General features: G+C 38.4%; 2 protein-coding genes and 1 pseudogene across 2 annotated transcripts; all 3 read left to right on the forward strand.

Annotated features, from left to right (window-relative positions):
• Positions 1–5,829: 5,829 nt before the first annotated feature.
• LOC137738219 (peptidyl-prolyl cis-trans isomerase CYP21-4-like) lies at positions 5,830–7,300 on the forward strand. Its single transcript, XM_088679094.1, has 4 exons — positions 5,830–6,006; positions 6,103–6,253; positions 6,544–6,672; positions 7,017–7,300. The coding sequence occupies exons 1-4, from the start codon at positions 5,891–5,893 to the stop codon at positions 7,062–7,064; spliced, it is 444 nt and encodes a 147-aa protein (XP_088535220.1). The 5' UTR covers positions 5,830–5,890; the 3' UTR covers positions 7,065–7,300.
• Positions 7,191–9,186, forward strand: LOC148692679 (uncharacterized). The gene is made up of 6 exons (XM_088679093.1): positions 7,191–7,297; positions 7,536–7,758; positions 7,885–8,103; positions 8,218–8,316; positions 8,401–8,481; positions 8,584–9,186. Exons 3-6 carry the CDS (start codon positions 7,921–7,923, stop codon positions 9,067–9,069), a joined length of 849 nt encoding a protein of 282 aa, XP_088535219.1. The 5' UTR covers positions 7,191–7,297; positions 7,536–7,758; positions 7,885–7,920; the 3' UTR covers positions 9,070–9,186.
• A 1,325-nt stretch (positions 9,187–10,511) lies between these two features.
• LOC137741468 (transcription factor MYB80-like) lies at positions 10,512–11,196 on the forward strand (annotated as a pseudogene).
• Positions 11,197–11,293: the final 97 nt, after the last annotated feature.

The raw sequence follows: 11,293 nt of genomic DNA on the forward strand, positions 1-11,293 counted from the left end.
ATAATATATACATATACATATACATATATATATATAGTCATCCTCATTTACATAATTTAATTGCTTCCATTGCAAGCTACAAAAATAATGAGATTGCACTGAGCAAATAAACGACCACAATAATGAAACCTTGTCCCACTAAATGTGATCGGTTATATGAATTTTAGAACACAACTGCCTTAATTATATAGTAGTTCTACCTAACAACCTCAAACTAGATGACGCACATTGCAAAGGTTAGCAACTTCAACGAGTTGATATCGCTTATCGAAATTGAATCCTGTGAAGAAGTAGAAGAAAGATTGTAAAAGCATTTCTTTTCTTGCAGATTTCACCACTTATAAATCATCAGCCTCTTAACTACTTAAAATGTTATGAAGTGCTTGTCTAATGCAAATATATATCCTCATAGGCTAGCTCCTCTGTCTTAAATAAGAGCTAAACACTGCAAACCTAATTGTTCCCTTTTTCTTACCCCAACTGATCAGTTTGACATATTTTCTCTTCCATAAATATGGTAAAAACAAGATAAACCAAAAAAAGTAAATAATTAAAACAAACTTGTGCCCAATTTGTGGTATAATTTTTTTTTCAGAGCTTTTGGGATTTTGGACAAAAATATTATATATAGGAGAATGCTCTCAAATACCAATATTATAGTAGTACGTAATAGATCTTAAAAACGTTAGTGCAGAAAATAAACATATCATATCTATATCATCTCGATGTTGTCCCATTACATAGGTAACAAAGATTCCCCTATAGTCGTAATATATAGAGAAATTATCAATATGTTGTCAATATTGTGTAGATCTACTGCATTAAATCAGTAATGTTGTTACCATTTCAATATTTGAGAGCATTTCAATATTTGAGTGCATTTCACAATATTATAACAAATGGTAAATATGAGGCTTATACAACAACAACAATCAAGCCTTATATACTCTACTTAATGAGATTGGTTGTATGAGTCCTACTACACTATTGCGTTCTGTTTTGCGCCTAGCGTTCTGTTAACTCCAAGCATTCCATATATTTTCTTATAGTCTCTTTTAAAGTCTTCCTAGGTTTTCTTCTATCCCTTTTGCCCTGAGCTTCTGTCTCATAGTCGCAACTTAACCGAAGCATCTATAGGTGTTCGATTCACATATCCAAACCATCTTAACCTGTGAAATTCCGTTTTCGGATTTCACTGTTATAATCTACGTATTTGTATTATTGAGATTTTATATTTTTTTTTTGAGAATTTATATTAGTTTATTTGAAATTAGATTTCAATTAAACTAGTTACGAAGAGTGAAGTTTGGAAAATTATTATTTACTCGTTGACCTTTTGTAACGTTTTCGAATAGTTCTCGAAGCCACGAGCGCATAGGCGAAAGCCGTTTGCAAGTCTGGATTATAACGGTATAGTTACAGACGTTTGAAGTTGTGAAACTATAGATTGTGGGAATTATTTTAATTTCCACTTAGGGGTGAAAAAGGCCCAAACACTTTTTGGGATTAAAGTACCGGCCAGTTTAAGTGGAAAAGGGGACCAATTAGAAGGAAGAAAAGAAAGGAAGGACCAATGGGGGAAAAGGGATTTTTTTTTTTTTCCCTCTATTCCCATGAACCCATTTACCCACGCCAACCCAGAGTGGTTTCCGGCCACTTCCATCATTTTTTCAGGTAAAATTCAACTATCCATCACCTGCAACCTCTTCCACCATCTCCCACCTTCCATTTCCACCCCAAGTTGAGGGTTTTTAGGTCCAAAACCGTGTAAAAACCGTGCGGGTGACCCATGGAGCTTTGACGGCGATTCCGCAGTTTCGGTGAGTTTCACCACCCACCATCACCCTTAGTCAACTCCCTTTGGACCCGGGAACAAGACCCAACAGGTTGTAGGGGTGTTGGGACACCGAGGAAGTCGAATTGAAGAACACCCACCTTAGGGTTTCGGCGGTTCGTGGCAAGTTTGGGATGTTTTCAGGCCAAATTGGCCTTGGCCGCAGGTATAAAGTTTACTCTACGTGTTGAGATCTTCATTCTTGTGAAATTTGAGAATTTTTTTAAAAAGTCGAATTTTCCGATATGTAGTGGGCCTATATTAGTTTGTTAGCGACTTGAGTATATGAGATATGTTTATTATCTTAATTTCTTTTATTGGTACCGATTGTGAATAAGAATTGGTTGTATGAATATGATTTTCTATTGAAATGTGATTTTATATATTTAGCCATAGACCTATGTTTATTAAACATGATTTGGCTTGTGTACTGATGAGGATTATGATATGTGATTTGACTTGCATATTTGAATGGTGGTTGATGTGCTTAGATGGTATGATATGATAAAATGTGAGTGACTTTAATGTATGTGATATTGGTAATTAACCATGCTTTCATAATTATGATCCGGTGTGGATATGAATTGGTTTTATGAATATGTTTCTATTGAATTGTTATTTCCAATACTGAGATATTGATTTAAGTTTATGACATGAGATTTGACATGTATATATTGAAATATGGTTTGATTGGTTTGTTTGGCATGTTGTAATGAAATGTGAGGACTAGTGGTAGACCGTTAACCCGTGGTGATGGGGATTTGTTGCTTCGATATGGTTTTATCTCATGTTTCGCTGATTCGTTCTAAATTTAGTATTTGTGCCTTATTTCCCTTGGTTGAACTTTTGTAAATTAAGTAGCTTGTGCTTGTCTCATTTCTTTGAGGCGTTGTATATATGGTTGTTGGCCCTTTGCGATTCCGTTAAGTGATGGTCCAGAATCGTATCCACTCGGATTCCGTTAAGAGATGGTCCGGAATCCCTCTTACTCCGTGATTCCGTTGAGTGATGGTCTGGAATCGTATCCACTCAGATTCCGTTGAGAGATGGTCCGGAATCCCTCCTACTCCCCAATTCCGTTGAGTGATGGTCCAGGATCGTATCCACCTTGGGTTTCATTGAGTTTAGATTGAGAGAGTTTCAAAGATGTAGGCTTCAGCCGAATTGCGTCCCTCTAGCCCTAGTTTTTAATGTACATACAAATGATGGATTTTGAGAATCTTGTGCTTTGAATTAGAAAAGTCGTTGGATGTCTGGGTGACTCCTTTGAAGTTGTCAGTGACTTGATTATGATTTCATAAAGCATGATTCTATATTTGATGTTTATAGATTGTGATCGATGACACTAATTTTACATGCGAGAAACCGATTGATAGTTTTGGATTCCATTGAGTGGTCTGGAATCCCTACTCTTGCTCATTTCCATAAGTTAGACTTGTACCCTGGATTCGAGTGAATGGGAATTACCCATAATAAATCTTGTGAATATAAATTAGAATTATCAAGTTATTATCTGAAATCCAGGCAGGGAATTATATAGAAGTCCTATATTAATTATGAGCATTGAGATGTGATCTGATTGACTGATTAACGTAATTAAATGTTAATATCGTGCCTCCTTGATATCATGGAATGGGTTACTTGAGATGATTGTGGAACGATGTTGAAATGATTGTTGATAAAATGATTAGATATGTGATCAATGCGACTAGAGGATACTATTGTGCTTTATTGATTCTTTGATATATTACATGATATGAATAGCGATTTTATGTTGAAACATAATGATTTATATGATGGATGAAATAGAAACCTTGACTGTCTTGCGGGTTGTTATGTAGTTTGAATCGAATAATTCATGCTTGTCAAGTCCAAATGTTTGATTGAGGAATGTTATGTATTTTGGCTTAAACAGACTGTGTCATATGTCGAGTTATAGCAATGGTGAACTACGAATGGCTTGATCCTTATTGAGGGTACATAGGCAGTCTAACAAGGAGGTTAGATACAGCCATAAAGTATACGAAAAAAAATTACTATGAGATTTGATTCTCGAGTTGTGATTTGCCATATCCCGAAGATGGGTATGTTAGATATACGAGTATTTTGTGACATCGTGTATCGATCCAGGACATATGTCGGGATCGGAGCATGACATAACCGATTTTTTCTCATCTATATATATATATATATATATATATATATATATATATATATATATATATATATATTCATCAAAACTAAACAAACTATTAATTATGTGGGTTTTTTAATCAATTTACAAGTACGAAGTCATCCATAACCATATATTGCATGATTTAGCAGCAACATTATTGGACAACTCCTGCAGACATGGCCACACGGTTGCAGACAACATGAAGTCTCACACGCTCAACGGCGTTGAATTTTTTAATGAAATCGTGCGCCTTTGATGGGAGTCTTCCAGTAACCCTATTAGGTCATGGCTAATGCACTTGAACCTCTTCATTCATTATATCATATATATATATAAAGAATATTAGAGAACGGGTAAACCTATAAGAGAAATTTAGAAATTAAAAAAAAAAATTCCCCAAGAAAATGTTTTCGTTTCTTTGTTTTTAGCAAACCAAAATTAAAAAAAAAAAAAAAAAGTTTTAGCTCTTTTAGCTTATTAGTTTACTTCCACTACTTTCTCAAACTCTCAAACCCTACTCGTCTTTTTTTTATTTTCCAAAAGTTGTTGGCATTTTCATTTAAGAAAACCTTGACGGCGCAAAGAAGATTATTATTGACATTTTTTAAGTTAAGGAGTGAGAGTTCTTAAAAAAATGGATAGAGAAAGAAAGAGAGAGAACTAGTAGAAAAACATGTTTGCGCGACCGAATTTTGCGCGACGGATCAACTTTCGTCGCGCAAAGTATGCTTGCGCGACCAAAAACACACAACGTCGCGCAAAAGACATTTGCGCGACGGAATTTTGCGCGACCAAGGATTGCGTCGCGCAAAGCTGTTTTGAGCGACGCATCAGATCCTGCGTCGCGCAAAGGCGTTTTGCGCGACGCCATATGTAGTCGCGCAAAGGTTCGTCGCGCAAATGCCTTTTGCGCGACGTCTTATACGTCGCGCAAAGTCCTTTTTTTTTTCTTTTTGGCCTTTTCCTTTTCTTTTGGGTTTCTTGCATTGCCTTTTTCTTTTGTAGTATCCACTTGTATAAATGTTTTAAATTGACGATCGAATCAGTTCATTGTATTCATATAGGGTTAAACAGTGCAGCTGTAAAAAATCATCAAAATCGGAGTTAATATAACCGTTAAATCGTAATTTTTCGTTTATAGCCGTCGAAAAGGTTTGTCCCGTTGTTTGATCTCTACACATTTGTTTTTTACAATTTTTGGCGTATGCGATCTCAAAGCATATACAAATAAGTTTGACGGTTGGATTGTTCAAACTAGTTTTGTACAATGCGTATCCCATCAAAACATTAGATTCACTAACACTTGGAATTTATTTAAACTTTCATTAAGTATAACATAATATTTTTGGTATCCACTTGTGTAAATATTTTAAATGGACGATCGAATCAGTTTATTGTATTCATATAGGGTCAATGAGTGTAGCTGTAAAAAATCAACAAAATCAGAGCTAATATAACCGTTAAATCATGATTTTTCATTTATAGCCGTCGAAAAGGTTTGTCCCGTTGTTTGATCTCTACATGTTTGTTTTTTACAATTTTTGGCGTATGGGATCTCAAAGCATATACAAACAAATTTGACGGTTGGATCGTTGAAACTAGTTTCGTACAATGCGTATCCCATGAAAACATTAGATTCACTAACACTTGGAGTATGTTATTTGAGCTCCCGTACTGGTCAAAGTTAAAATTGAGACACAACCTCGATGTTATGCATATTGAGAAAAATGTGTTTGATACTTTGGTCGGGACAATTCTAGACATTGAAGGAAAAACGAAGGACACGGTCCAAGCTCGCCTTGATTTGGGCAATAGTGTGTTATGCCCTCATGGCACTTCTAAGGCATTAGTTTTGCAGTCAAAAGGGACACTTCAAGGGGATGTCGTTCAGTCACGTGATCAAGCACTATATAATCAAAGGGGGTGGTTCCCAAGGACTTGGAGCAGCTGAAGATTGGATATCAAAAGGGAAGCTTCGTAGTCAACTTGTTACGAGGTTTGTTTCATAGATAAAACTTTTATATTGGTTGTGTGGCCTGTTGGTCCTGTGTTGCAAAGCTGATAGCTTATTCTTGCCTGTGTGAACCTGTAGTCCGAAGCATGAAGCTTTTATGCTTGGAACTACGAAGGCTAGACCAGACAACAAAGAATTTGAGCTTGTTATCACAACTGCACCAATACCAGATTTAAATGATAAGCTAATTGTATTCGGACGGGTCATCAAAGGAGAGGAAGTGGTACAGGTATAAAATTCTGTGCAGTTTGGGTAACTTATTATCATGCTTAGACTTGGATAATACCTGATGTATAATGCTTTGCATACGGTCTTCCATTCAGGCAACTAAATCCTAAAAATAGTCCCAGTTTTCCCTTAGTTTACGAATTCAATGAAGATATGTTAGGGCTGCATGCTTTTGTGTCATTCTCAAGCACAACCACTTCAACAAATTTCCCTTTACTTCTTTAACCCATTCGATCATTTTTTGAGTTATGTACCTGTCCTTTTGTAAAAAAAATTCCCACCTCCGTACAGAGTAAATTTGGAGAAGCACAAGCCAAAAAGCAAAGCAGTGCTGCATATAAATCCAAATTTGATAGAAGTAAGAGACAGAGTTATCACCAAAGAAAAACCAAAGGATCCAATTCCAGAAATCAAGTGGGGGTAAGTAGATTGCCTTTTCATTTGTTGTGGCATGTGTCTAGTTGAATGACTTGTATGAAGTAAATTGTTTTTGTACGATACTTTGATCATTTAGTCTAATGAAGTTTTGATACCTTTGATTGATTACAATGTTTGGTAATCCTAGTGTCATATTACCCTTTTTTTTTTTGTTTCACTTGATGCACTTTTTTTTTGTTGGCTATGAAAATGGATAAGTAGTTTCCTCATGTTTTGAAATTAAGAATGTTGGTAACCTACTTACTTACTACTTTGGCTGCTAATTGATTAGTTTCAAATGCAAGAAAGGATTAGTTTCTAATGTTATAATTTTATGGTTCAAAAAGTGTATAGATGTCGTAGTTGATCACTCGTCGTCGGAGTGTGACCAATGAGCCTCCTGCATTATCAACATCTACTGCTCCATGCGTGAGTGCTCCATTGATTGGGGAGCCTACACCCCTTACTGAGGCCACTCCTATGGCGTCCCAGGTGCCCGTCTCATCGACATCATCAGTGTCAGTTCAGCCGCTTAGTGCACGACAGCCTCACCGACGCCGCCGCGAGCCGGAGCCTTCTGATCACACTTCCTCGGCATCCAGAGTCGAGGGTGAGGCCTCCCAGCCAGGTAGTTTTTTCTAATTCTCGATCACTACGTTGTATTTTTCTTTTATCATTTTAAAATTATTATTTTTATGATGGTGAAAATTTGCTGGAATGTGACAATGTGATGGGGGTTGTGAATTACTATTTTAAGGTTTTGGGAAATGCTATACTATTAGGTGAGGTTATGTCGAATTTTCTGTAAATTTAAGCTTAGGGATTTCACCATTTAATTATTTTTGGCCAACTAAAAAAAACACCAGGGGGCCTAGTCGAATGTTGAAGGAGGCACAAAGCGTACGTTTGACCGGCTCCAGGATCAAGATTGAGTATGACCCGCGACATCATGGAGCGGCTACCTCACAGCAGCATAACAGCGTCGCTACTAGTTGTGGTGTTATTATTAAACAAAATTGTCCTATGTAGTGGGAGTCTTGGGCAGAAATTCCCGAGGAGACGAAGAAACTAGTGCGAGAAAACTTATCGGTTAGTATATTAATTTTTAGCCTTTATCATTTTTTTAATTTTGTTTACAAATATTAAAAACCAAAATATATTATCTTAATATTATTAAATTTCTTACTATTATTTTATTATTTTTCATATTCATAGGTCAATTTTGATCTTGACGACATATCCCCTGAGGTCATGGCCTACTTAGAGGATACCTTAGCAAATCGGTACAAACATTGGAAGAACTATCTTCACACGCATTTTAAGCGATGGGATGATCCGGAGTTTGCTCGCCTACATGGTTGCCCAACCGAGTTGCAGGACCGGCCGGAGGATTGGGAGTGGCTCTGCAAACATTTTACGGACCCAAATTTTGTGGTATGTACATAATATTTTAATAATAATTTATTATTGTTTTAGTTATTTTTTTAAGCTTCCTTTATTAATTTATTTTAAATAATCGCACTAACATGTATATTGTGTGTTTAACAGAAGAAATCTATTGCTGGCAAGATAGCTCGGGACTCAAAGACACTTCTCCACCATTCTGGTTCGAAGCCCTTTTCGTATAGGCTTGAGGCACGACGTCAGGTAAAAGTATATTAATTTTGAAATTTTATACAATTTATTTATTATTATTTATTAATAAAATTTTCTTAATGTTTGTTTCTTCAGGAGGGTTCTAAGTTCCCAGAGATCGACATGTTCGAGGACGTTTACGTTCGACCTGGTGATGAGATAGCTAAGCAGCTTCATGTAAGTATATGTAATTGTTATTATTCTTATATGTATGAATCGTTCAAATATTATTTATATTATGTTATTAAACATTATATGTTTTTTCCTTTATTATTACAGGATGCTATGGTGGAACAGCGCACTACTGTTCTCCAAGAAGCAACATCACAACTTCCCCCGGAGACCTCGATCGAGGACGCCACGATACCCGAGGATGCAGGTTTTCAGATCCTGACTAATGTCATGGATCAAAACTTCGATCGTTGTCCTAGCAAAGTTGTTCGGGGTATGGGAAAAGCGCGAGTTCGTGAGACGGGTGCCTCTTCTTCCAGATCAAACACAGGAGAGGTCAGTGCATTGAAGGAGGAAGTGACAACCCTAAAGGGTCAACTTGCGGTCCAAAGTGAGCAAATGAGGGCCCGGGACGAGCAGATGAGGGCCCAGGGCGAGCAGATTAAGGCCCAGGGCGAGCAGGTGAAGGCCTATGCCGAACAGATGAGAGACCTTGTACGAGCCATACAGATGTCTGGCCTCCAAATCTCACTACCAGTACCTGATCTTCCTACACCTTCGACTTCTGAGCCACTTTGCCCTACCGATACCTAGTAGCTTGATGTATCAAACCTAAAAGACTAGTACTTGTAGTTTTTTCTTATTTTTTTGTTTGGACATTTTGTATGTATATTTTCATATATTTATAACTAAATACTTTTCGTTGGTTAATTAATTATCGTTTAGAGTTTAATTAAGATATTTATTAAAAATTAAAAAAATATGTTTTTTACCAAAACAAAAAAAAAGAGGTTTGCGCGATGTAGGTAGAATCTTCGTCGCGCCAACCTCTTTGCGCGACGCACGACCCTACGTCGCGCAAAGCCACTTCGCGCAACGTAAAATCGTGCGTCGCGCAAAGAGGGTGGCGCGACGCAGGTAGAATCTTCGTCGCACAAAGTGTTTGCGCGACGTAGGGGATGCGTCGCTCAAAGCCACTTGGCGCGACGTATAGAACGTCGCGCGAAGCCACTTTGCGCGACGCATTCCCCTACGTCGCGCAAAGCCACTTTGAGCGACGCATGCCCCTACGTCGCAAACCCCTTCCGTCACTGCCTTGCCGCGACGGTTAGTGCGCGACGAATGTGCGTTGAGCTAAGTTTTGCGCGACGGTTTTCGACTTTGCGCGACGAAGGACCTGCGTCGCGCAAAGTGTTTTTTGTACTATCGGATTCCATGCTGTGAGCAGGACACTGTGCAAAGGGGGCAGTGGACTCCTGAAGAAGATAACAAGCTGCAGGCTACGTTGGACAAACTACCTTCGCCCCGTGATGCAGTTCACTTAGAAGCTGCAGAGAATAGGAAGGGAATAACAACACGCAAGCTAATAAAAAGAGAAGCTATAGGAAGCTAACTCAATTGAGAAAAAATTATATTCCAACTCCGTTTCCAGCATCCAAATCACAACCTATTTATATAATAAAAGGAACTTAATTAGACTAGTACATGAAATAAATAAGGAAGCTCAATAGGTCTTGCCGTTCCCAACGTTATTAACCTCCTTGGTCTTGGAATCTGATGGGTTTAGTAATCATCCCCCTAGGACATTCCTTGAAAATAGTATATCGCACCTCAGACTTTAATTCTCTCAGTGACTCTTCAGATGGTCCCCCATCACCCCGACCTTAAGCACGGACAATTCTCCGACGCGGAAGAGCAAATAATTGTTAAGCTCCACTCCATTGTTGGCAACCGGTAAGTCTTGGATCATTTTCTGTTATATGATCCAAAAAGAAATAGTTATTAGCACTCCAACGCATCTAGTTATTGCCATTCTTCCTCATTTATTCTTTTCACTTTTTAGTATAATTAAATAAGTGGATGTTTTTTTTAAGGTGCGAATAACAGCTCCCTTGCATCCTCTACATATTTCAAGTACTCAGCTCACTAATCATTTCCGGTGAATGTGTCACAGATGGTCGTTGATTGCAGCGCGACTACCTGGCCGCGATGTCAAAAATAACCGGAACACCAAGCTGAAGAAGAAGCTATCAGGCATGGGGATCGACCCCGTCACACACAAACCCTTTTCCCACCTCATGGCCGAGATTGCAACCACAATAGAGCCGCCACAGGCGGCTCACCTTGCAGAAGCGGCACTCGGCTTCTTTAAGGACAAAATGCTCCACATCCTTACAAAGAAGCGCATCGACTTCCAGCTCCAACACATCAATCCAACGCCGGGAAACAGCACGGCCACGTACATTAACAGCAAGCAGGAAGAAAAAACGACACTATCGAAAAGATCAAGATTGGTTTATCTAGGGCAATGCAAGAACAACCAGACATGTTAACCTCAACCTTGGATGGACACTACTGGAGCATCATCTGGGAACTTCACAGGGAACTGCAGTGCTTTCCGCTTGCCCATGTCTGGATTTCAGTACGGCCATTCTACGTTTGGGAACGAAGGCAATGGATCGCCGTGGAGCCAGAGTCTGTGTGCTGGAAGTACGTGCACGGCAGCGGCGGACCAGCAGGGCCAGTTGGATGACAAACTTGAGGTGGAAGAAAACGGAGAGGAGTCCGCGGGTGGAAAGGAGCTCAGAAACGGATCATCCAACATATTCAACCCGGATAGTCTCTTGTGGGACTTGCCATCTGATTATCTAATGAATCAGATGGTTTAATACATGATAACGTAAATAAGGTCATTATATAAATTTATGGTAAAAGAAATATTAGCTAGTAAAAGAAAATTATAATTTACTGTAATTGCATGGTGGATCATGCGATATGAGAAGATGAAGAAGATGAATCATGCGAAAGTGCTTTTAAG

Source organism: Pyrus communis, chromosome 11 (assembly GCF_041283825.1).
Source record: "Pyrus communis isolate YQ-2024b chromosome 11, ASM4128382v1, whole genome shotgun sequence".
NCBI lineage: Eukaryota > Viridiplantae > Streptophyta > Magnoliopsida > Rosales > Rosaceae > Pyrus > Pyrus communis.

Coding starts and splice junctions, on each gene's coding strand:
- LOC137738219 (XM_088679094.1), top strand. CDS start 5,891: ATGTCGTTCAGTCACGTGATCAAGCACTATATAATCAAAGGGGGTGGT. Junction 6,007..6,102: donor CGTAGTCAACTTGTTACGAG/GTTTGTTTCATA, acceptor GTGAACCTGTAG/TCCGAAGCATGAAGCTTTTA. Junction 6,673..7,016: donor ATTCCAGAAATCAAGTGGGG/GTAAGTAGATTG, acceptor TGGTTCAAAAAG/TGTATAGATGTCGTAGTTGA.
- LOC148692679 (XM_088679093.1), top strand. CDS start 7,921: ATGGCCTACTTAGAGGATACCTTAGCAAATCGGTACAAACATTGGAAG. Junction 8,104..8,217: donor TTACGGACCCAAATTTTGTG/GTATGTACATAA, acceptor TGTGTTTAACAG/AAGAAATCTATTGCTGGCAA. Junction 8,317..8,400: donor GGCTTGAGGCACGACGTCAG/GTAAAAGTATAT, acceptor TTGTTTCTTCAG/GAGGGTTCTAAGTTCCCAGA.